General features: G+C 43.4%; 1 protein-coding gene across 2 annotated transcripts in view; it reads right to left on the reverse strand.

Annotated features, from left to right (window-relative positions):
- prmt3 (protein arginine methyltransferase 3) overlaps positions 1–27,318 on the reverse strand; it is a 198,819-nt gene that overhangs the window by 84,345 nt on the left and 87,156 nt on the right. For both annotated transcript variants that reach the window (XM_072592765.1, XM_072592764.1), the window contains exons 11-13: positions 24,729–24,807; positions 18,390–18,577; positions 4,503–4,589 (exon numbers count right to left, since the gene is read on the reverse strand). In XM_072592765.1, coding sequence (XP_072448866.1) covers positions 4,503–4,589; positions 18,390–18,577; positions 24,729–24,807 — 354 coding nt within the window. The remainder of the gene's footprint in view (positions 1–4,502; positions 4,590–18,389; positions 18,578–24,728; positions 24,808–27,318) is intronic.

Below are 27,318 nucleotides of genomic sequence, written 5' to 3' on the forward strand. Positions count from 1 at the left end.
GGAAACAGCGGCACGTCCATTCTGATAAATTATCCTGTTGCAGCTTACCAAGGGCAAGTAGGGATCAGCAACAAATGCTGGCCCATCCAGCAATGCCAATGTTCCATCAGTAAATACCAAAAGAATTGATGCACATTTTCTGCTACCTGCTCGAGGTTAGCTATAACAAAAGAGCAGGCAATCAAACATGCGAGTTTCCTGCAGCTCAGCTTCTGATACTGCACATGTGCTGAAATTTCAGTACAGTTTTAAGCCGGTTTACTTATCTTGTCAGACCTTTGAAAGAAGTACCAAAGAAGGAAAGTTGTCAGTTCAACTGAAATTGGAGTACTACCCAACAGATCAATAACAGGGGTCCACCTTTTCTGGCCACAGTCTTATGCAGTATTGATCTTTGCTACAAGAAAGAAAGGCTGCTAATAATATAGTATTATTGTACAAGAGAAACCACAATACCTTATGTAAAATAACACCGTTCTATATATCCTAACATTATTTTCAGTTTTGAACGTACTAATTCAAGCCCTGCAGAAGCAAAATGCCACAGGTATGCAAATAGTTGTTCGGTTTTTAACAGAACTTGAGAATTGTTGGAAAAATGTCACATTTTGTTGAAGACTTTCACCTTAAGCACGTTAGGCCAATTTGCAAGAAAAACAATGCAAGAGAATAAACAACATTTATGCAGCATGAAAGGACATTGCTGGGAAACTAGCAATGGGCAATGAATGTTGACCTAGCCACATCCTATAAACACATTTTCAAAAACACCACCAGTGCAATTGACCGAACCCTTAACTCTGTCTTTATTCTATCATGGTATGAGGCTGTGCCAGAATGTGTTGCCCATTCCTGATTGGCTTTGAACTGAATAGCTCGCACAACCATTTCAGAGGGCAGTTAAGAGTCAACCATTTCGCCATGAATCTGGAGTCATATGTAGACTAGACCAGGTAATGACAGATGTCCTTCCCCAAAAGGCATGAGTGAACCAGATGGGTTTCTCCAATCAACAATGCTAATTTGCTGGTCAGTATTTCCAAGACCACCTTTCCATTTCAGTGTTTTTATTAATTGAGTTTAGATTCCACCTGGTGCCATGGTGGGACTTGAATCCATAACCCCACAGTATTAGTGTCATCATCTCCCCGTAAATGGTCCAATCCACTCTGAGAATCAGAATGACATTTCCCTTGTCGTCTCCAAGCTCACACCCCAACAGCCTCCACATTCAATGAATCATCATCTGCCATTACCATCACCTCCTGTGCAATGTCATAAACAAATCTACCTTCCTCTTCCCTCTCAGTTGAGCATTTGGAGACCACTGTTCCCCCTGTGACAGCACAGCTCCCCCCAAAATCCCACCAGTTTCCTTTCCAATGGCACAGATACCTTTCAGAACATAGGGCCATAATGTCTTTGGGAATAGGAGAAAAAGATTGAGACAGGCTGAGGAACAGGGAGATGTCCGTTTCAAACTGATGTCAATGCAACACAGACAGCCAATTGAAATGTTGTGTGCCATTGGTGTTTCGCCACTTTAGGCTGCACTAAGTTTCTTTATTTGAAAAAGAACTTAATAATTTTCTACTTGGTTTAGATTTAGGGTGAGAATATTTTAACTCAACACAGACTCAACGGAGCTCACTGCCATGTGTTGAACAGCCTGTAGTATGGAGGAAGACTTAGACACACCTGGATGGCTACTTCTGCAGGAAGTACCCCCAACTGGAGTGGCTTGAGGGCCATCTTTCAGAGCTGGAATTGGAATTATGACTTCTCTGGATTTAGATCTCCCATTAAAATTAAGAAAATTGCAAAGCATAGATCAAGAAATGTAACTTCATTGATTACATTAACTTCTTCACCCAAAGCGTTGTGGAATTCTCTGCCCAGTGAAGCAGTAGAGGCTACCCCATTGAATGTTTTTAAGGCAAAGATAGATAAATTTTTGAACAGTAAAGGAATTAATGGTGAAAGTGAGTGGGCAGATTAAGTGGAGCTAAGTCAACAAAAAGATTAGCCATGAGTTCATTGAATGGCAGAGCAGACTCAACGAGCCAAATGGCCTACTCTTGTTCCTATTTCTTATGTTCTTTTACGATCTTTCTGCAAAGCCTTCCAAATCCCCTTTCACATGGACTTTGCCCAATGCCTCAACCACCTGATGAACAGCATTGCGGAGCTTCTCCCAGACCTTCTTCACATGAAAGGTAAATCAAAATATTTTAAATAAATTCTCATGTTATTTTTCCTTGTTCTTTGCATAATTCAGAGAAGGTGGTGGTGCAACGGTCATGTCACGGACCTATAATCAATAAATCCCTGTTTGATGTTCTGGCAACGTAGGTTCAAATCCCATCATAGAAGAGTGTGTAATTTGAATTCAATAATAAAAAAGAATGGAAATGAAAAGCTATCTAATGCTGCCCATGTAGCACTGGCAATTAAACCTCAAACAGATTCACTAATGCCCTTTAGTGGAAGAAATCTGCCGTCCTTACTTACATGTTGCCCGAGACTCACAGCAATATGTGGCTGACTCTTAAATGCTCACTGGGCAGTTAGGGATGGGCAATAAATAGGGATGGCCAGCGACATTTACAAATTTAAATAATAATTTTTGATCGGGGTGACCCCGCTGGAGGTGGTGAAGGGGAAAGTATTGTCCTTGCTACCTCAGCTATTAGGTTCTGAGTTAGAAGGTCCACGTGGGGGGAGGTACCTCTATAACTCACCATCAAGTCTTTATTAACAATCACTTCATAGCCTCAGTTCAATTTCCTTCAACAGCTGTCACCTCCACAGGCAACAAAAATGGTTAGTTTCCCAGTGAGTAAACCATAGCACCCGGCCTGCTGAGATTGGAGGGGGTCGGCATCAATTACCCGTTTTCTTTGTTTCACTGCAACATCTTACCTTATGTGTTGCTTGCAGATCGGAATACACCTACCTGATGGCATTGATGAGATGATCTAGATGCTGACCACAGCTTTGTGCATTGATTAAACGAGATGCTAAGGTGTCCTCAGCTGGACTATGACAGATCAGCTTCTGACTTGCTCTTGTCCAATCTATATCCAGCAATGCCACCCAGCAGGATAAAAGTCAAACCTATTGCTATAGGCCTGGAGTTACATGCAGGCCAGACCTGGTAAAGGGAGATTTCCTTCCTTAAACTACATTAATGAACCACATGGTGTTTTACAACAATTGACAGTGGTTAAATGGTCACCATCAAGACAACTTTTTGATTCCATATTTTTTATTAATTGAATTCACCATCTGCCATAGTGGGATTTGAATTCATGTCCCCAAAACATAAACCTGGGGGGTTCTGTATTACTAATCCATTGACCTTATCAGCGCACCACTGCCTCCCAACTTGGTAACACTCCTGTGAAATATCCTTGAGGATTATATTGTGTTAAAACTGTTACGATAAAAATGTAAGTTGGTGGGGGAGGCAATAGCCTCATGGCATATCACTAAACTATAAATCCACAGGCGCAGGTACTGACCCAGGTTCACCATGGCAGATGATGAGATTTGAATTCAGTGAATTAGATTCTTAATTCTCTGGAAGTAAGAGTCGAAGAATGACTTTGAAACGATTGTTGGCTATCAGGAAAAACCATAACACCCTTTGGGAAAGGATGTCTACTGTCCTTCCCCAACCCAACGATATCCCTAAACATACATGTGGCTCCAGACACATAGCAATGTGATTGACTCTTAATTGCCGTTTGGACAATTAGGAATGAGCAATTAATGCTAGCCTGGCCAATGATGCCCATGTCTCATGAATGAATGAAAAGAATGTAGGCATATTATTTCACTGAACACCGAGTAACCTGAAAAGTGATAAATGGCAGCCATTTTATAATTTTAATACTGAAACATCAATGATTCCAAGTGTAAGTTCAGATCTATTTCTTCTGGTGGTGGTGGTGGTGGTGGTGGTGGTGGTGGTGGAGGATGGGTCAGGTAGGAGAAATGACAATTCAAGGATTAAAAACCACTTCACTGAAGTCTTAGCATCAAGGTTAGCAGCAAGCTAAAGAAAAGCAATTTGTGGAGTGTACATTATCAGGAAAACCATAATACTCTTTGGGAAAGGGAGTCTGCTGTCCTCACCAAGCCGAACAATAACCCAAAGGTTACACGTGACTCCAGAACCACACTGGGCAATTAGGAAAGGGCATTGTCTACCTCAGTTATCATACTGTAAGAGAAGTTGGAAACTTAATTATTATATATAACAAATGGTTAAAATCAATTCTACAAAGTATAAAATAATAGCAAGAAATATTGTTAACAGGCTCTACCACAATGGAATTAACCAACTAACATGTCTGAGCTTGATGAAGAAATGCCTAATGAACAAAGCAAACAGGTATTGCTTTAGACACTAATCCGCTTCATTACCCAACTGCTATCCAATTAATTTTCAGATTCCTAGATCTAATTCAGCCCTCTGTCAAAAAAGATCAACTTACCACACATTCGTGATCCTTTGTTATCTTCAACGAGAACTCAGAGGTGAAATCCAGATCTGAGATTCTGACTTCGTTGCAGTTGATTGCCTGGAAAACAAGGATAGTTTTCCAGAAAAGAAGTCATCAAGATGCCAGGGTAACCGAGCAAACTGAGCATACTGTGCTGAAAGAAACTGGTCGTTGCCGATCCCATTTTCGCACTCCATGTAACTCCACCTTCTTTTCTCGGGAGGCTGCATTTCAAACTGGCCTGCCCACTTTCCAAAGAACAATTCAATCAGTGCAAGCTAATTTTGTGCATGATAAAATTTTGACTCCTGATGCAAGGCCACTTTGCAATTCATTCATAATAACCCAGTAATCTTCCAACATCATTCTGATGTTCATCAAGTACCTCAACTCAGAACTAATACTTTTAATAGCTTCCATTCCAATGCTTAGAATACATTTAATTGATGCCCTCCTGTTTAACATTAGTCATCACACTGAAAATGGAAATTACAGCTTTCAGAACAGCAATAGTAATGAGCATTATTAAAAATAGTACTTATCACAAAGAAAGCAACTTTACGTAGGCTGCATAATTCACACAGATCGTGAAGAAGGAGTTGAAATCACGTGTGTGCTCCATTTAAGGTATTTTTAATCCTTTGAATCTCTGTTTCTCACTTATACAAGAAGATCCAGGAGATCCAAAGGAATCATTACGACCAAATGCAATCCCAAAACTGACACAAGAAATGGAAATCAGCTGGCATTCTAAATGCTTTTCCTGAGCTGTTCTTGAATTATACAATGAAGGTCTTAATATAGAGTGAGCATCAAAGGGAGTATCAAAACACCCAACATTTGATTGACCCAACGGTCTATTACTACTTCTATTTCTATGGTTCTAACATTATATGAGGCCCAAGAAGCTTCATTCTAGTAGCAAGGAATACCATAAAACCACCGTATACATCACATCATCCTCTGCCATTTCTGCCACCTATAAACGGACCCCACCACCACAGATATATTTCCCTCCCCACCCCATCCGCTTTCCATTAAGACTGTTCCCTCTGCGACTACCTCGTCAGGTTCACGTCCCCCAACAACTCACCCTCCCCTCCTGGCACCTTCCCCTGCCACCACAGGAATTGCAAAACCTGCTCCCACATCTCCCCCCTCATCTCCGTCCAAAGCCCCAAAGGAGCCTCCCACATCCATCAAGGTTTCACCTGCACCTCCACACCTGTCATTTACTGTATCGGTTGCTCTTGATATGGTCTCTTCTACACTGGGAAGACAGGACGCCTACTTGCAGAGTGCTTCAGAGAATATCTCCGGGACACCCACACCAACTAACCTCACCACCCCATGGTGGAACACTTCTGTTCCCCTGCTCACTCCACCAAGGATATGCAGGTCCTGGGTGTCCTCCATTGCCACTCCCTCACCACCTGACAAATGGAGGAACAACGCCACATCTTCTGCCTCGGGACCCTCCAACGCCATGGCATCAATGCAGATTTCACCAGTTTCCTCATTTCCCTTCTCCCCACCTTATCCCAGTTCCAACCTTCCAGCTCGGCACCGCCTTCATGAACTGCCCTACCTGTCCATCTTCCTTCCCACCTATTCGCTCCACCCTCCTCTCCGACCTATCACCTTCATCTCCACCTCCATCCACCTATTGCACTCTTAGCTACCTTCTCAGCCCCACCCCCCTCCCATTTATCTCTCCACCCCCGGGGCTCCCAGCCTCATTCCTGATGAAGGGCTTTTGCCTGAAATATCGATTTTCCTGCTCCTCAGATGCTGCCTGACCTACTGTGCTTTTCTAGAACCACACTCTCAACTCTAATCTCCAGCATCTACAGTCCTCACTTTTGCCTCGTAGACCATTTGACCATAAGACCATCAGACAGAGGAACAGAAGTAGGCCGCTCAGTCCATTGAGTCTGCTCCACCATTCAATGAGATCATGGCTGATCTAACAATTCTCAACTCCCACATACCTGTCTTTTCCCCATAATACTTGACTCCCTGACAATACCACAGTATGCTTTCTGGTCAAATCTGCATTCTTATGTACCTTTGCATCTGCAACTAATCATACGCAAATGCCGGAAATATATTACACCTACTCAATGTTTGTGAGAAGATTTGTAGTTCGTTGTTGTGGTTCTGTTCACCGAGCTGGGAATTTATGTTGCAGACGTTTCGTCCCCTGTCTCGGTGACATCCTCAGTGCTTGGGAGCCTCCTGTGAAGTGCTTCTGTGATGTTTCCTCCAGCATTTGTAGTGGTTCACCTCTGCCGCTTCCGGTTGTCAGTTCCAGCTGTCCGTTGCAGTGACTGGTATATTGAGCCCAGGTCGATGTGTTTGTTGATAGTTTGTTGATATCAACAAACACATCGACCTGGACCCAATGTACCGGCCACTGCAGCGGACAGCTGGAACTGACAACCGGAAGCGGCAGAGACAGGCCACTATAAATGCCGGAGGAAACATCACAGAAGTGCTTCACAGGAGGCTCCCAAGCCCTGAGGATATCACCTAGACAGGGGACAAAACGTCTGCAACACAAATTCCCAGCTCGGCAAATAGAACCACAACATATTACATCTATTTTTAAGGCATTTCCATCAGTTAAACCTCTGCTTCGAAAAGATTGAAAACTTTCACTAACATTTCTTCATGTAATGATTCTGTGGTGAGTTGCGAGTGTCTCTGTGAAGACCGTTACTGATTGCCTGTCTGTGATTACCCTCGGGAAGGCAGGGGTGGGCCGTACATGAGGTGGGGGTGCAGCGACAGTGCTGTCAGCAAATGGGATGGCTTTAGGTTTTTGACTTTGTGGCAAAATGAATAAAATTTCAGAACTGTGACTTACACAAACCAACACTGCTCTCAATCTCAAGATTAGAGTGGTGCTGGAAAAGCACAGCAGGTCAGGCAGCATCCAAGGAGTGGGAAAATCAACGTTTCGGGCAAAAGCCCTTCATGATTCCTGATGAAGGGCTTTTGCCCAAAACGTCGATTCTCCTGCTCCTCAGATGCTGCCTGACCTGCTGTGCTTTCCCAGCCACACTCTAATCTTGACTCTGATCTCCAGCATATGCAGTACCCAGTTTTACCTACTGCTCTCAATCTGATTGGCAACCTAGCCCTCAAAAGAGTAAAAAAATGTTTATAAGTGCTGCAGGTGAATAACTCAAGATACATAGTAATGTGCAAAGCTGTGTCTTGTCATTGACTCTCTTCCCTTACTCAGATCTTTGCATGTGTCTGGTGACCATACAGCAAAGATATCATGAGCACTATCTTCTAAACAAGCCCAAACTGTACAACAATGAAAGCAATGCTTCGGTCCAGAAGTTAGTGTACAACGTTCATTGATCACAAAGCACAACAGTGGTTGACTCTTAACTGTTTTGGCAATTAGGGTTGGGCAATAAATGCTAAGCCAACCAACAACACCCACATCCTGTGAATGAAAAGAAACAAAGGATATGGGATGGGATATTTAGGATGAGGAGAGATTTCTTCACCCAGAAAGTGGACAGCCTGCGGAATTCTAATACATGTACGAACAGATTCAATAACAGCCTTTTCCCCTCTATTGTCAGACTTTTGAATGAACCTCTCAAATATTAATGTGGATCTCTCTCTCTCTGCACCTTCTCTGAGGCTGTAACACTACATTTTGCATTCTGTTCTGCTACTCTGATGCAATTTGCACAGCACGATTTGTCTGTATAGCACACAAAACAACACATTTCAGAATATCTCAGGACATGTGATCACGATAAATCAAATCAAAACCAGTTGAGATCAATACATTGAATGTTTTCAAGAAGGATTTAGATAGAGTTCTTAGGGATAAATAAATCAAAGAGTATGGGGAGAAAGCAGGAACAGGGGACTGAGTTGGCTGAACAGTAATGACCTTCTTGAATGGTGGGGGAGGACTGCCTACTCCTGCTCTTATTTCCTATGTTTCAAAGAGCTAGGCTGGGCATGATGGGCTGAACAACCTCTTTCTGTGCGACAAGACTCTACATACTGATTTCATTTCTGCATCCTTGTGGTTAAATTCTGTTTCTTTTGATTTGTAAAGCATTGTGTGAATCAGATTGGTCATCACACAGTTTGTAAACAAAAGGATGACTATACTGCTTTAGATATATTTTATTTACATATTAAATGAGAATTACAGGTTCTTTTCATTAATTGCCTCTATTTGATGCTTAACCTAATGAAATTGGATTTCATAGAACTGTGTAACATTCCCTAAAGGCACTCAGTGTGGCTGACTGCTTTTCACCACAGTGATGAATAAGATTTTACACCAACCTTTGTATCATTCAGCAACATAAGCAGCAATGTGAAGCTTCCATGCCATGCCAATGAAAAACATTAGATTGAACAAATGAAAGCTAACAATGTATACTCTCTCATTTTCTCACATCTTAAGGAGTAGGTACTTGGAAGGAATACAAACTAGGCAAATGTAAACATTTGGAAGTAGCTGACTTTAATGTCACTAGCTGACGCTTCATTCATTAGGAAAGCACTGTCTGTTAAATGTTCATGTGCTGCAGAGTGTGAAATGGAATCTGTAATAAACTACCCAGAGACCATTGCCCATACCCATATTTTAACTTCGCCATTGTTTTCAGCAATACTCAGTTAATTTCAATCTGGGTTTTCTTAATGCAAGCTTATCAAGACATAGCTCCAAATAATCATCAAAAATTGTTAACTCAACACTTGTAAAGGCTGACTGAGGCTCAAATTTATGAAAATTGCACTCTTTTCTCCATTCTTAAACTCAATCATTCATGAAAAAGACGGCACAATGACAGGCCCATCCAAACCCACGACCTCTAACGCTGAGAAAAACAAAGCAGCAAAGGAAAGAGGACACCATCCTCTCTGACCTGAACACCGTCCAGACGTGGAATGATATCAACGTTCTTTTATTGGTCATTGGGTCAAAGTCCAGGACTCCCGCCCTCTAGGTTCTGTTGATGTTCTGACATTGCAAAGTTTGAAGATGGCACAGTGTCACTTGTCAGAGGCAGTCAGGAACTATCAACAAATGGTGGCCTTGCCAGTGACACTCACATCTCAAGGATGAATAAAAAACAACGCAAATCCACTTCAGGTTAATTTAAATGGGCTGCATGGTGGCTCAGTGTTAGCACTGCTGCCTCACAGCACCAGGGTCCCAGGTTCAATTTCAGCTTTGGGTGACTCTCTGTGTGGAGTTTGCACATTCTCCCTGTGTCTGCGTGGGTTTCCTCCAGGTGCTCCGGTTTCCTCCCATAAGTCCAAAGATGTGCAGGTCAGGTGAATTGACCATGCTAAATTGCCCATAATGTTAGGTGCATTAGCTAGAGGGAAGTTGGACTGGGTGGGTTACTCTTTGGAGGGTCGGTGTGGACTTGTTGGGCTGAAGGGCCTGTTTCCGCACTGTAGGGAATCTAATCTAATCTAAACTGCAGCCAAATACAGATTTGAAGATCCAAGGGCCAGTGATTTGGCTGCAGCTTGTAACTTGATGGGACCAAAATAGTCTTATGAAGAGATGCTGGCATCATTTTATTCTTAGTCAACATCAACACCATCTTAATTCTCTGGTGCCATGTTTGTGGGCGGCACGGTGGCACAGTGGTTAGCACTGCTGCCTCACAGCGCCAGAGACCCGGGTTCAATTCCCGCCTCAGGTGACTGACTGTGTGGAGTTTGCACGTTCTCCCCGTGTCTGTGTGGATTTCTGCTAAATTGCCCGTAGTGTTAGGTAAGGGGTAGATGTAGGGGTATGGGTGGGTTGCACTTCGGCGGGGCGGTGTGGACTTGTTGGGCCGAAGGGCCTGTTTCCACACTGTAAGTAATCTTTACAATGTCAGTAATCATTGCTCTGCAGCTTCCACCATTTTTGACAGCAGTCAATATCTTGGTTTTGTATCCGTTCTGCTTCTTAGGCTGTCAGTGCATTCATGCTTTCATAAACATTGCTAAACAGAGACATGAATATGAAGCTTTTTATCTTGCACTCAACAGGACTGACATGCAAGAATCTAAAATTTGAAAGGAACCACCAATTCATACAGCATAGGAAGAGCTCGATGAACACCGACCCTCCAAAGATTAACCCACCCAGACCAACTTCCCTCTGGCTAATGCACCTAACATTATAGGCAATTTAGCATGGCCAATTCACCTGACCTGCACATCTTTGGACTTATGGGAGGAAACCGGATCAAGGTTAGTGAAAAGGTGCAAGAAGATCTGTTAACTGTCCGTCTTAGCTATTCATCTCAGGCCAGGTAAATGGACTGGTTAAGGTGTAGTCATGGGAATTGCAGCATAGATTATCAGTCTCCATTACCTCTTCTCAATGAGAAAGGTGTATTGTATGCACAGAATACTTCTACCAACACATGGGTTTTCACTGGAAGCAAATCTCTCATTTTACCAGTCACTACCAGATCAAGAGTGTTACAATGCAGAAGAAGGCTATTCAGCCCATTGTGCTTGCACTAGCTCTTCAGATGGACATCATGACCTGGAGCCAACCTCCTGCCTTTTCCCCATATCCCTGAATACCATTACTGTTCAAGAACATATCCAAAGGTTTCTTGATTGCTTCTTTTGAACCTGCCTCAACCACAAACCCAGGTGTCAAAACATCACTGTTGTCTTTTTCTCCCATTGTCATGGAACAGAGCCATAGACTATTACAGCACAGAAAGTGGTCTTTTGGCCCATCATGTCTACACCAATCCTCAAGCATCTATCTACGCTTGGTCAAAAAGTGTGACGCTGGAAAAGTATAGCAGGTCTGGCAGTATCTGAAGAACAGGAGAGTTGACATTTTGGGCATAAGCCCTTCATCAGGGTCTGCGGTCCTCAGTTATACCTATCTAACCTTGTCCCACTTCCCAGCACGTGGCCCATAACCCTGTATGCTACGGAGTTTCAAGTGTTCATCTAAATACTTCTTAAATGTTGTGAATGACCCTGCTTCTACCAGTCTTTCAGGCAATGAGCTCCAGATATCCACCACTATCTGGGTGAGAAAACATTCTCCACAAACCCCCTCTAAACCTCCTACAGCTTACTTAAAACTTCTGGCCCAAGTAATTGAGACAATGGTATTGCGCTCTACTAAGAATAAAAGTTTATTCCCACAAATCAGGTTGCCCCCTTGCTCAAAAGAAAACAATCCCAACTTCTCTTCACAGCTAAGTCACTCTAGCCCAGGTGACATCCTTGTGAATCTCCTCTGTACCCTCTCTAGCTTTTGTGCAATCATATCAGATAGCAAGTGTGTTAACTAGAAATGTACACAGTAATCCAGTAATATGGTCTATCTAACTTGGATATTGCTCCATCATAAGGGTTCTGACAAAGGGTCACTGAAATCAAAACACTAACTCTGTTTTCTCTCTGTTCTGTTTAACTCTCTATTTCTGTGTAATAGAACATAGAAAAATACAGCGCAGTACAGGCCCTTTGGCCCTCGATGTTGCGCCGATCCAAGCCCACCTAACCTACGCTAGCCCACTATCCTCCATATGCCTATCCAATGCCCGTTTAAATGCCCATAAAGAGGGAGAGTCCACCACTGCTACTGGCAGGGCATTCCATGAACTCACGACTCACTGAGTAAAGAATCTACCCCTAACATCTGTCCTATACCTACCACCCCTTAATTTAAAGCTATGCCCCCTCGTAATAGCTGACTCCATACGTGGAAAAAGGTTCTCATGGTCAACCCTATCTAAACTCCTAATCATCTTGTACACCTCTATCAAGTCACCCCTAAACCTTCTTTTCTCCAATGAAAACAGCCCCAAGTGCCTCAGCCTTTCCTCATACGATCTTCCTACCATACCATCTGGTAAACCTCCTCTGCACCCGTTCCAGTGTCTCCACATCCTTCCTATAGTATGGCGACCAAAACTGCACACAATACTCCAGATGTGGCCGCACCAGAGTCTTATACAACTGCAACATGACCTCAGGACTCCGGAAATCAATTCCTCTCCCAATAAAAGCCAGTACGCCATATGCCTTCTTCACCGCACTATTTACCTGGGTGGCAATGTCATAGTATTGTAAAATGAAACAAAGAACCATGAATGCTGAAGATCTGAAACAAGACACAGATATTGCTGGAGAAACCCATAGGTCTGGCAGCATCTGTGGAGAGAAAAAGAGTTAATGTTTTGAATCCGGTGACTCTTCATCAGAACATCATGAAGGAGGACTCAAAATACAATCTCTGCTTTCACTCCATAGACACTAACATATCATTAGAAGTACAGTCTGGCTATATTCCAGCTTTTATATCTATATAGTTTACAATGGCTACATGTAGCACATGAGTAATTTTCTTCAGTCATCCACAGAGAGATTCTTATTTCTAAAGCCATGATGTGGAGGTGTCAGTGTTGGACTGGGGTGAATTTTTCTAAAGCAATCTGATATTTTTGTGAAGATTTGTTCTGCAAGTATTATGTGTTTCGAGAAGTCTTGATTACATTTCCCATCGGATTTTATCCATCTACCAGGATAGGAAAATGATTCCAAGTGTTTTAATTACCTCAATTCCACTGCTGTTTCGCACCTAGGTGCAATGTAAATCTTTCCTTTGACATTACCATGCACAGTGCTTTATTGCAGTTAGATGATAACCTAACCAAACAAAACATCACCAAAAACCAACAGATTGTACATTCTCCTGCTGTGCTCTCCAGAAGAAAAGTGGCCACACTTCAGAAGTCAACCATTAGCTACAAAGCACTGTAGAATATCCTGAGGGTGTCAATATCGACAGAATTTCATCCTTCCTTGTATATCGTTGTTTGTTCATTTGGTAGCCCCCAGGGCTGTTTTAGTGTGTTTCCCCTTCACCCACCGCCCCCTCTGTGAATCTGACCAGTTCACTTTCAACTCTTGAATCCAGGCCACGAATCTAAATCAGAAATAGTTGGGATTGGCAACATTTAACCTCAGGGCATTTTACTCACCGCTCCCGCTCTCACACCCGAATACCAATCTGCGAACAAGTACCCTCTGTTTCCTATATTTCAGCTAACTTCTTCTCCGTTGCAGAACTGAGCTTAAACTTTGGGCTTAACATTATTAAAAAAAATTTGGAATGTCTTTTTTACATTTAATTCGCGTGCACACATTGAAATTAAAAATTGATTATAGCAGCTCCAAAAGCATTATGTTTTGCCTCCTTGATGGAGGCAACAAATAAATTTCTATGGTGATTAATGATTGTTTACTAAGCATTGATCACAGTGAAATTCAATGTAAAAGTAAATGGTCTTGATTGACTTGCAAAATATTAACAGGTCACTCACTAGTTATACATAAGCTTGATTTAGACACGAGGTAAAAACAATGACTGCAGATGCTGGAAACCAGATTCTGGATTAGTGGTGCTGGAAGAGCACAGCAGTTCAGGTAGTATCCAAGTAGCTTCGAAATCGACGTTTCGGGCAAAAGCCCTTCATCAGGAATAAAGGCAGTGAGCCTGAAGCTTGAAGCTTGGAGAGATAAGCTAGAGGAGGGTGGGGGTGGGGAGAAAGTAGCATAGAGTACAATGGGTGAGTAGGGGAGGGGATGAAGGTGATAGGTCAGGGAGGAGAGGGTGGAGTGGATAGGTGGAAAAGGAGATAGGCAGGTAGGACAAGTCCGGACAAGTCATGGGGACAGTTAATGAGCTCTAAGTTTAGAACTAGGGTGAGGTGGGGAAGGGGAAATGAGGAAGCTGTTGAAGTCCACATTGATGCCCTAAGGTTGAAGTGTTCCGAGGTGGAAGATGAGGCGTTCTTCCTCCAGGCGTCTGGTGGTGAGGGAGCGGCGGTGAAGGAGGCCCAGGACCTCCATGTCCTTGGCAGAGTGGGAGGGGGAGTTGAAATGTTGGGCCACGGGGCGGTGTGGTTGATTGGTGCAGGTGTCCCGGAAATGTTCCCTAAAGCGCTCTGCTAGGAGGCGCCCATCTCCCCAATGTAGAGGAGACCACATCGGGAGCAACAGATACAATTAATGATATTAGTGGATGTGCAGGTGAAACTTTGATGGATGTGGAAGGCTCCTTTAGGGCCTTGGATGGAGGTGAGGGAGGAGGTTTTACAGTTCCTGTGGTGGCAGGGGAAAGTGCCAGGATGGGAGGGTGGGTTGTGGGGGGGGGCGTGGACCTGAATAGGTAGTCACAGAAGGAACGGTCTTTGCCGAAGGCGGAAAGGGGTGGGGATGGAAATATATCCCTGGTAGTGGGGTCTGTTTGGAGGTGGCGGAAATGTCGGCGGATGATTTGGTTTATGCAAAGGTTGGTGGGGTGGAAGGTGAGCACCAGGGGTGTTCTGTCCTTGTTACGGTTGGAGGGGTGGGGTCTGAGGGCGGAGGTGCAGGATGTAGACGAGATGCGTTGGAGGGCATCTTTAACCACGTGGGAAGGGAAATTGCGGTCTCTAAAGAAGGAGGCCATCTGGTGTGTTCTGTGGTGGAACTGGTCCCCCTGGGAGCAGATCCGGCGGAGGCGGAGGAATTGGGAATACGAGATGGCATTTTTGCAAGAGGTAGGGTGGGAAGAGGTGTAATCCAGGTAGCTGTGGGAGTCGGTGGGTTTGTAAAAAATGTCAGTGTCAAGTCGATCGTCATTAATGGAGATGGGGAGGTCCAGGAAGGGGAGGGAGGTGTCAGAGAAGGTCCAGGTAAATTTAAGGTCCGGGTGGAATGTGTTGGTGAAGTTGATGAATTGCTCAACCTCCTCGCGGGAGCACGAGGTGGCGCCAATGCAGTCATCAATGTAGCGGAGGAAGAGGTGGGGAGTGGTGCCGGTGTAATTACGGAAGATCAACTGTTCAACATAGCCAACAAAGAGACAGGCATAGCTGGGGCCCATACGTGTGCCCATGGCTACCCCTTTGGTCTGGAGGAAGTGGGAGGATTCAAAGGAGAAATTGTAAAGGGTGAGGACCAGTTCGGCCAAACGAATGAGAGTGTCGGTGGAAGGGTACTGTTGGTGACGTCTGGAGAGGAAAAAACGGAGGGCTTGGAGGCCCTGGTCATGGCGGATGGAGGTTTAGAGGGATTGGATATCCATGGTGAAGATGAGGCGTTGGGGGCCAGGGAAATGGAAGTCTTGGAGGAGGTGGAGGGCGTGGGTGGTGTCTTGAACATATGTGGGGAGTTCCTGGACTTGGGGGGATAGGACAGTGTCGAGGTAGGTAGAGATGAGTTCAGTGGGGCAGGAGCATGCTGAGACAATGGGTTGGCCAGGGTGGTCAGGCTTGTGGATCTTGGGAAGGAGGTAGAACAGGGCAGTGCGGGGTTCCCAGACTATGAGGTTGGAAGCTGTGGGTGGGAGGTCTCCTGAGGTGATGAGGTTCTGTATGGTCTGGGAGATGATGGTTTGGTAATGGGGGGTGGGGTCATGGTCGAGGGGGCAGTAGGAAGAGGTGTCCTCGAGTTGGCGTTTGGCTTCAGCAGTGTAGAGGTCAGTGCGCCAGACTACCACTGCGCCCCCTTTATCCGCTGGCTTGATGGTGAGGTTGGGATTGGAGCAGAGGGATTGGAGGGCTGCGCTTTGTGAGGGTGAGAGGTTGGAGTGGAGGAGGGGGCTAGACAGGTTGAGACGGTTAATGTCCCGGCGGCAGTTGGAAATGAAGAGGTCGAGGGCAGGTAATAGGCCAGCGCGGGGTGTCCAGGTGGATGCAGTGTGTTGGAGGTGGGCAAAGGGGTCCTTGGAAGGTGGGCGGGAGTCCTGATTGTGAAAGTAAGCTCGGAGGCAGAGGCGACGGAAGAATTGTTCGACATTACGGCGTGTATTAAATTCATTGATGCGTGGACGGAGGGGGATGAAGTTGAGTCCTTTGCTGAGGACTGATCGTTCGTCCTCAGTGAGGGGTGGTCTGGGGGGATGGCTTGATTTAGACACTACCTAGTGCAATAGCTTTTAGTTTGAACAGCAAATTTGTGTGGAATTATATTGATTTGTGAACATGCTACACCACGGAATGCTACCGTTGTAATGCCATAAGGAGGCAACAGTCTCAGTTTGGTTGGATGCAGGCGATGGGAAAAAAACCAGAGCCATAATGTCTACGTCAACCAAAAAGGACAAAATGAAAGGGGTTAAGCAAGTGTGTTCAAAATACTAAAAGGTTTGGATAAGACTGGATATGGAGAATCTGTTCAGGAACAGCGGAATTTGGAGCGGGAGTAGGCAATTCAACCCTTTGAGTACTGTCATCTGATGATCATGTCTCAACTCTACTTTCCTGCCTGCTCCTGGTCTCTGGTTGATAAACAGAGTACATGTGGTTCAAAGGTAGTTGGGAACAGGGGTGTGGGAAAGCTCAGAAAAGTGTGATGAAAATGAATGTGCTCACTGAAAGGTTGGTGGAAGCAGATTCAGTAGTAACCCCCAAAAGGGAATCGAGTAATGTTGTAAGATGGGCTGAGAGGTGGTAGATGGAGTTCAACCTGGATAAATGCGAGGTGATGCATTTTGGAAGGTCGAATTTGAAAGCTGAGTACAGGATTAAGGATAGGATTCTTGGCAGTGTGGAGGAACAGAGGGATCTTGGGGTGCAGGTACATAGATCCCTTAAAAGGGCCACCCAAGTGGACAGGGTTGTTAAGAATGCATATGGTGTTTTGGCTTTCATTAACAGGGGTATTGAGTTTAAGAGTCGTGAGATCTTGTTGCACCTCTATAAAACTTTGGTTCAATGGCACTTGGAATACTGCGTCCAGTTCTGGTCGCCCTATTATAAAAAAGATGTGGATGCTTTGGAGCGGGTTCAGAGGTGGTTTACCAGGATGCTGCCTGGACTGGAGGGCTTATCTTATGAGGAGAGGTTGACTGAGCTCGGACTTTTTTCCTTGGAGAAAAGGAGGAGAAGAGGGGACCTAATTGAGGTATACAAGCTAATGAGAAGCAGAGATAGAGTCGATAGTCAGAGACTATTTCCCAGGGCAGAACTGACTAACACGAGGGATCATAGTTTTAAGCTGGTTGGAGGAAAGTATAGAGGGGATGTCAGAGGCGGGTTCTTTACACAGAGAGTTGTGAGAGCATGGAATGCGTTGCCAGCAGCAGTTGTGGAGGCAGGGTCATTGGGGACATTTAAGAGACTCCTGGACATGCATATGGTCACAGAAATTTGAGGGTGTATACATGAGGATCAGTGGTTGGCACAACATCGTGGGCTGAAGGGCCTGTTCTGTGCTGTATTGTTCTATGTTCTATGTTCTAATCAGAACAGCCCCCTCACCCTTTAACTTGGTAATGATAATAATGTTTATCTTTTAAATTTGAGATTCACTAATGTTTTATAGCCAAGACCAAAAGGAATGGAGATCTTTACACCACCATGCAACCATTTCAATGTATCTTTAAAATAAAACAAGCTGCGATATATATTGCAAACAACATTTTTCTGAAATCGCAGCTGGCCTCAATGCAACGAATGCTGCTGTAAGCACAAAGCAATTTCCACATTTATGCTTCATTGATAGTTGTGAAAAAAACCTGTTTATAACACAGATTTTCTCTTCCAGGCTGTCCTCTGATACACTCTGAAAGATGACAGATCATCACACAATGCACAATGCGAGAACTCTGGGACTCAGCAGAGCTTGGCGCTACCTGGCAGTTTATGCTCCAACACAAGATCACAGTATGGCTCTGATTAATCAACTTAAACCATTCCACTTTCTACTCTGTCGGCTGTCGCTCTTCCATGATCCTAAATATCAGCATTTACTTGTAATTATTTGCATTCTGTATGAAAATTTGTGATTGAACCACCAGTGCCTTCAGCAGTTAATCTGATGAAATCCACCTTGCTGACGGCCAACACGTACCTTGACAACACAGGGTTCTGAAATGACGGTGTCGGGGTTTATCACTTCCACCACAGCTTCTGGGATCACTGCCTTCTTCATACAGGACATCTTAAAGCCGTACACATCCTCCCAGAAAGCTACTCGTTCATCGTGTTTCTTCCTGTCTCCTACTGCTGTCAGGCTAATCGTGCAGCTATCAGGGTATACTGGAAGAGAGCATTGAGACCATTAAGGAGGGAAAGATGTACCGCAAGGGTTGGTTTTGGGTCCACTGCCGTTTGCCATTTTTATAAACGGCCTGGATGAGGGCGTAGAAGGATGGGTTAGTAAATTTGCAGACGACACAAAGGTCGGTGGAGCTGTGGATAGTGACGAAGGATGTTGTAGGTTACAGAGAGACATAGAAAAGCTGCAGAGCTGGGCTGAGAGGTGGCAAATGGAGTCTAATACGGATAAGTGTGAGGTGATTCATTTTGGTCAAAGTAACCGGAATGCAAAGTACTGGGCTAATGGTAAGATTCTTGGGACTGTAGATGAGCAGAGAGATCTCGGTGTCCAGATACACAGATCCTCGAAAGTTGCCACCCAGGTTGACAGGGTTGGTAAGAAGGCATACAGTGTTTTAGCTTTTATTAATAGAGGGATCGAGTTCTGGAACCATAAAGTTATGCTACAGCTGTGCAAAACTCTGGTGTGGCCGCATTTGGAGTATTGTGTACAGTTCTGGTCACCGCATTATAAGAAGGATGAGGAAGCTTTGGAAAGGGTGCAGAGGAGATTGACTAGGATGTTGCTTGGTATGGAGGGAAGGTCTTACAAGGAAAGGCTGAGGGACTTGAGGCTGTTTTCGTTGGAGAGAAGAAGGTTGAGAGGTGACTTAATAGAGACATATAAGATAATCAGAGGATTAGATAGGGTGGACAGGGACAGCCTTTTTCCAAGTATGGTGACAGCGAGCACAAGGGAGCATAGCTTTAAATTGAGGGGTGATAGATATAGGATAGATGTCAGAGGTAGTTTCTTTACTCAGAGAGTAGTAAGGGTATGGAATGCTTTGCCTGCAACGGTAGTAGATTCGCCAACTTTAAGTACATTTAAGTCGTAATTGGACAAGCATATGGACGTACATGGAATAGTGTAGGTTAGGTGGGCTTCAGGATGGTATGACAGGTCGGCACAACATCGAGGGCTGAAGGGCCTGAACTGCGCTGTAATGTTCTATGTTCTATGTCACAGAATCACCAAATTGCTACGGTGCAGAAAGAGACCATTCAGCCCATCACTGGGCCCAATGTTAACTCATTGGATTTGGACTCTTTCAACATTTTTTGGTCTCAAAATGGAATGGATTGAGTGAAATGCCATAGAAGGAATAATACCACTAACCATATGGAGAAAGGAAGTGAGACATCCAATACATCTAAAAGTTAAGAACCTCAGGAGGAGGGCTCTTCTCCAAGGATAAAGACAGGCAGCGTTTCCCTGACACTGTTTTACACTGTCCAGAAGCCACATTATCGTCTTCTGCCAACTTCATGTAGGTTTTCATTAACAGAATAGGAGAGCTGTAACAATTTTAGAGTCCTCTCACATTTGTGTTTTGGATGGGCACAGTTCTTTTCTAAAAAAAAAATTACAACTAAATCTGTATTTGTAAATTAGTGCATCCAAGCTTTCAATATGGGGAGGGAGAATATTCTTCACCCGTGGTGCTTCATCGACCTTTGAACTTTCCAACATAGCACATTTGTCCCTTCATTTTTACCTGATTAGCACAGTAATTGAATAATTATTACTGCACATGAGCAAAATTTACAAAGCACTGATTGGACAGACAGGAAAGGCTCTCCTGGCTGTTTGCACAGATTCACAGAAAGGACATCTGTGTCCTTCTCAAATCACTGCTTAAAGTTACCTCATCTTTTACAGCAGCTCACATAACCGACTGGCAAAATGTGAAGCTCTCTGTATTTTCAGAGCAGCATGTAAACCGCAGAAGACAAGAAATGGGTAGGAGCTGTTACTGTGTGCTCAGAAACATACACTTGCTTCAGACCTATGATCAGCGCAAACAGCAGAGTCTTACAGGAACCTTTTGGGGAGAAACGAATACACCACTCTGTTTTTTGCACTTTGAGAGATCTGGGTTGCATTTACAAGGCTGACTTTTAGAGAAATTCTCTCTCTTTATTTTTCAAACTGCAATAAGATCCAGTTTTAACTTTGGAAATGAAGATACATTTTAACTGGGTGAAACAAAGTATAACCCCCTTTAATACTGACCGTGGTATGACACATCCAAGCTAACTCGTAGTTACAGCAAATGTGATTTTTGATGTTTTCCCTGTATTAAACATGCTGTGATCAGCAGCTAACTAACATTAACCGCTCCGAACCCTGCAGCATCTCACAACTGCTCTTTTCCACCAATAAGCAATTGCCTTAGGAAATCAAAAATGATGCAGCGTTCTGTCGCAACGAGGCTTTTGAGGCAAGCAAGCTTGTTGATTAGCCAACCCTGACTAATGGGTAAACTGGCTGAATTCAACACACTGAACTGATTTCCTCCTCAGTTTCCAGTCTCATTTCATTCTAACAAACTGGGGCTGGAGACTGAGTACAGTTGTTTCTTTTCAAAATAAACAGGTCTCATTGGGTACAGAGCATTAAGCTTCCACTCCACACGAGCAACACTACAGGGCAACCACCCTTGGTAAAAATAACCTTACTCTCAGATTGGGATAATCTTACTCCAAGAGTGAGATAATCTTACTCTCAGATTGAGGTAATTTTACTCTCAGACTGAGAAAATCTTACTGTTAGCTGAGAATCTTACATTCAGATTGAGGTAATCTTACTCCCAGACTTAGATAATCCAATTCCCAGTTTGAGATGCTCTTGCTCCCAGGTTGCAATAATTCTACTCCCAGACTGAGATAAGCCTGCTCCCATACTGAGATCATCTTACTCCCAGAATGAAAATTATAGAAATATCCTTTTCCAAATACGTCATGTCCAATAGTGTTCTACTTTTGAAGAAACAAGATGTAACCAAGCAGAAAACAGAGTTATGGAAGATCTCACTGACTGGATGTTTAGTTGATAGCCATGGGCAGAATTTGTGGAGATGGCACTGAAAGTAGGTGAGACCATTAATTTAGAGCTTTAGCAGATACAATCCAGGTTTGTCCATCCTCTCCTTCTAGCTAATACACTCCAATCCAGGTAACATCCTGGTAAACCTCTTCTGCACCCTATCCAAAGCCTCCAGTCCTTCCTCAAGTGCAGTGACCAGAACTTGAAACGTAGCTTGACCAAAGTCTTTTACAATTGACTTTCCAACTTTTATATTCAATGTCCTGACCAATGAAGGCAACAATGTTATGTGCCTTTTTTATCATCTTATCCACTTATGTTGCCACCTTCAATGAGCTGTGGACTTGCACCCCAAGATCCCTCTGCATAACAATGTTCTTTAGGGTCTGACCTTTTACACTATACTTTCCTCTTGCATTTGACCTCCCACCTCACTCTTGGCTGGATTAAACTCCATCTGCCATTTCTCTGCTAACTTTCCAATTGATCTATATCCAGCTCCATCCTTTGATATTCTTCTTCACTATTCATATTTCCACCAGTGTTCAATTCCACCTCCCCTGCATAAAGCCATGCTGATCATCACCAATAAGTCCATTCTTCTCCAAATGCAAGTCAATCCTATCCTTTAGAATCTCCTGCAATAATTTCCCTATCATTGATGTAAGGTTCACTGGCCATTAATTTCCTGTATCATCACTGTTACCATTCTTGAACAAAGGAACAACATTGGCTATTCTCCATTCTTCTGTGACCTTGCCTGTGGCTAATGAGGATTCAAGGATCTCTATCAAGGCCTCAGCAATATCCTCCCATAAATCCTTCAGTGTCCTGGGTCAGATCCCATCAGGCCCTGGCGATTTATCCACCTTCGCGCTTTTAAAGACACCTCAGCCTTCTAAATATTGACATATCCCAGAATATTGACATACCTCTCCCTAATCTTACCATCATCCATGTCCTTCACTTGGTGAATACTGATGTCAAGTACTCAGTAAGTAACTCAGCCACTTCTGGCTCCCTCCGTGTTCCTTGAGTGCACCTACCATTTCCCTAATTACGTTGTTGCTCCTAATTCACATACAAAGTGCCTTGGGAGTCTCCTTAATCCTACTTGCCAATGACAATGACCCCTTTTTAACCTTCCTCATTTCTTTTTTAAGTTCTTTTCTGCTTCCTTTTTAATCCCCAAGGGCCTTATTTAATTTTTGTTTCCTAAACCTTACACACACTTCCTGTATCTTTTTAATTAAATTTACAACATCTCTCTTGAATCTGACCATCCTTATCCTTCTTCCTTACACGAATACGTTGGTCTTGAGCTCTGGTCAAATGGCTTTTAAAACAGACCCAAATGTCAGATGCATATTTACCCTCAAGCAGCTGCACCCAATCTAATTTCTCCAGTTCCTACCTAATACTGTTGTAATTAACCTTCTCCCAAAGTTTCACCCGGGGACCAGTCTTATCTTTTACCATAACTATCTCAAAATGTGTGTAATTATGATCACTGCTCCCAAAATGCTCCCCCACTGAAATTTCAATCACTTGACCAGGCTCATTTCTCAATAGAAATTGCATGTAGGAGGCATTGGCCTAGTGGTATTATCGCTGGACTGTCAATCCAGAGACCCAGGAAATGTTCTGAGGATCTACCACAGCAGATGGTGGAATTTGAACTCAATAAATATCTAGAAGTAATAATCAGATGATGACCATGAATCCATTGCTGATTGTCAGAATAACCTATTTGGTTCACTAATGTCCTTTAGGGAAGGACACTGCCATTCTTACCTGGTCTGGCCTACATGCGACTCCAGACCCACAGCAACTTGGTTGACTCTTAACTACCTCTGGGCAATTGGGGAAGGACAACAAATGCTAGCCTAGCCAGCAATGCCCTCATCCCATAAATGCATTTAAAAAAGGTACATTCCCAAGTTGGGCTACCTATATATTGTTTTGAGAATCCCCCTGGATTCACCTAACAAATTCCGTCCCATCTAAGACCCGATAGTCAAATAAGTATCTAATAAAAACTAACTACTGCAGATGCTGGAAATCTGACACAAACACTAAGAATGCTGGAGAAACTCTGGCAGAGAGAAACAGTATTAATATTTTGATTCAGTTTATGACTCTTCCTAGACCGAAGAATCTGACCTGACCTACTGAGTTTCTCCAGCATTCTCTGCATTTGTTTGGAATTGATTTGATTTGCGCTCAAGAAGGCAGCTCAGCATCACTTTCTGATAGACAATCAGCTTACCAGGGTCATCAATACTCCTTGAATATATTTAAGGGAGTGCATTCAGAGCTCTCACAACAGTATTAATGTATTTGGAAAGTCATCTCTTGTCAATAATATATTTCAATAGCTGGTGGGAACTTAAGACAATTATTTGATAATATGCTTAACTCTTCCAACTTCATGCCCTGCAGTTAGTGACTTCATCACAATCACCAAGGCCTGGTGAAACTAAGTCAGGCATCAATCTTCAATGGCATTTAATTGGAGCTGCAACAACACTCATTAATCTCGACATCATCCAAGGCAAAAACAACCCGTTTGGTCAGCACATCATCTTCTGCCTTAAATATCGACAAGATGCACTGCAGCAACGCATGAAGGCTCTTTCAACTGCACTTCCCAAACCCTCGACCACTACCATCTTGAAGGACAAGGGCAGCAGGCACAAGAGAATACTACCAACTACAACTGTGTCTCCAAATCCCTCACCATCCTGACTCAGAATTAGATCACTATTCCTTCACGTCTGTGGGATCAAAATCCTGCAAGTCCCTTCTCAACAGAACTGTACTTATACCCACTGGTCAACAGTGGTGCAAGGAGATGGCTGACCAACTAAATGATTCATGGTCATTTAGAGATGGTCAAAAAGTGTTGGTCTTGACAGTGATGCTGACAACCCATGAAAAAAAACATTATTATCCTTAACAATGGAAGAAGTTCACACTAACAACATCTGTATTTTCTGAACTTGAAAAATGATCATGATTATTTCTTCGTTGTCAGCTTCAAAGGTCTTTACAATGAAGAATGCACAGTTCAAAGCCAGAAGATCTCTAAAAGCAACACTTAATGTGTCTTCCTTTGGAAAGCTATCTGTAATTGGGGAATATTTCATTTGTAGTGGAAATTTCTTCAACGGTGCATAGCACAATGTGAGAGGAACGCACATACAGCCAAGATGAGACTTAGTTTGAGGTAGTTATTGGTTCCCTTTCCCAAACACAAACCTGCACCGCCTTCCAGCAGATACCTGTCTCGTGCATTTATGACAGAGTCCAGCATGGATTCAAACAACAGAAAATAACCCTGTGTGGAAAAAGAGAGGAAACTGATTAATGGGCAATAAATATAAGGTCAGAATGATCTATCAGCAAAAAAGCAACTGGCTTAAACCTCTAAAAGAAAACAAATGTCAGAACAGGTGCAGTCACCCTCCGAATACTTTAAATATCAATACCTTGAATACATTTTTAAGTGCGGATTTTAATAAATGCAATTACTCCCTCGGCTTCATTGATCGGAAAACCTATCAACAGATTCGATAGAATGCTGAATGACCTCCAACCAGTAAAATTCAAGAACAACTGACACACATTGTATTCCTGAAATGAAGATTATGGGGTGATTTCACCTAGGTTTTCAGGATATTCAAGGGAATATATGGGGAAGATTAAAATAAACTGTTTCCATTAGCTGCAGAGTCACAGACTTGACGGGGGGGGGGGGGGGGGGGAGACGGGTTTGGCCTGAAAACTGGTGTAAGAGCTTTCAGAATTGAAATTATGAAACACTTGAACACACATTGGTTGCTGGATGCTTTGAACCATCTTCTACAGATTGAATTTGATGGGTTTTAATTGCTCTTTTTAAATCTAAAATTGGTAAGTTTTATGGGAAGCAAAGCTATCAAGAGATAAGGGACAAAGATGGGTACGTGGATGCTGATGAGCCACGATTATAATTAATTAGCAGACAGACTTGACCTAAATGGTCTAACACCCATTCCTTTCTACAAGCTGTAACCATGGAGAAATTTATTTCCACCAAACTATCTATGCAGGATTTTGCAAATGTGCAATTTCCCTTTCATTAAGCATCTCAGACGGCATTGCTGAGCGTCCTTAAGGGAGGTGCATGCACTACACTTCTATAATCACTGGTCAACTATCTACCCTATCTTTTTTTAATGAATGACAAGTGAAATGTCATTCTTGGTGGCCCTCCAGAGCCATCATTGTGCTGCTCAAGAGATAGCAGCTCGAGATGAATCCTGCTATATGGCCCTATTCTTTGCCTTTGCTTCAGCTATTCAGAGTAAAATAACGTGAAACAGGTCAGTACAGACAATGATTTTCACTAATCCCTATTTCAATTTATTTTACACATTCAGTGTACATAGAAATGTACAGGTCTTACAAATAAAGTCCTTTGGTTTAATTTCATTACTTGAATCCACAGATAGCAGTGAAAAATACAGGTGTAGATGTGACCTACATTTTAGTTGTCTGCACCATTTGAGTGATTTGCCAGCTTGATGGAACCAGTTTGATTTAAAATGCCAATTAAGCAAGTTCTAGATTTTTTTCATATTCATTCATGGTATGTGACCAGCACTGGGCTAGCATTTATTGTCCATCCCTAGTTTCCCTTGAGGTGGTGGTGGTGAGCTGCCCATGTGCTATAGATTCACCCACAATGCCATTAGGGAGGGAATTCCAGGATTTTGACCCAGTGAGACAGATGGAATGCCAATATATTTCCAAGTCAGGATGGCTTCTGGCTTGGAGGGAACTTTGAAGTGATGATATTCCCATGTAACTACCCTTGTCCTCATCCAGGCAGGTGGAGAGTATTCTATCACACTCCTGACTTGTGCCTTGTAGATGGTGGACAGGCTTTGAGGGAGGGGGAGTGGGGGGTGTCAGGATGTAAGTTACTCACTGCTGTGGCAAGTTCAGTTTAGTTACTGGTCATTGGTAATCCCTAGGATACTAATAGTGGGGAATTCAATGATGGCTATGCCATTGAATGTCAATGGTTATATAGTGCTTGGCATTGGTCTGGTTGGCAGACAATGAACCCTTTCAGAAGACTGGCCAGGAGATGAAGCTGAAAATATAATTCTTAACATCTGAGTATCCATAAAACAGAAACGTTAAAGACTTTTTGAGGTAAACATTTAAGTGTATGTAAAGCCATTACTTGGAAAATGTCAGTAAAGTCCTGCTTTCTGCAGGGGATACCTTCCCAAGTTCTGTCACAGTCAATAACTTTTATTAAGGGTGATTACACGTATGGAACAAGTGAGCAGTGAGCACATTTAATCCAGGAACCATGCTTAACATTAAGAGTCACAGTGGGTGAAAAGGTGACAAAGATTCATGATGCATTAGTACTCCAGTTCCAACGTGGATAGAGCCATGTAGAGATTTTAAGTTTAGAACATAGAACATAGAACAATACAGCACAGAACAGGCCCTTCGGCCCACAATGTTGTGCCGAACTTCTAACCTAGATTAAGCACCCATCCATGTACCTATCCAAATACCGCTTAAAGGTCGCCAATGATTCTGACTCTACCACTCCCACAGGCAGCGCATTCCATGCCCCCACCACTCTCTGGGTAAAGAACCCACCCCTGACATCTCCCCTATACCTTCCACCCTTCACCTTAAATTTATGTCCCCTTGTAACACTCTGTTGTACCCAGGGAAAAAGTTTCTGACTGTCTACTCTATCTATTCCTCTGATTATCTTATAAACCTCTATCAAGTCACCCCTCATCCTTCGCCATTCCAATGAGAAAAGGCTGAGAAC

Source organism: Chiloscyllium punctatum, chromosome 22 (assembly GCF_047496795.1).
Source record: "Chiloscyllium punctatum isolate Juve2018m chromosome 22, sChiPun1.3, whole genome shotgun sequence".
In the NCBI taxonomy this organism is placed as follows: domain Eukaryota; kingdom Metazoa; phylum Chordata; class Chondrichthyes; order Orectolobiformes; family Hemiscylliidae; genus Chiloscyllium; species Chiloscyllium punctatum.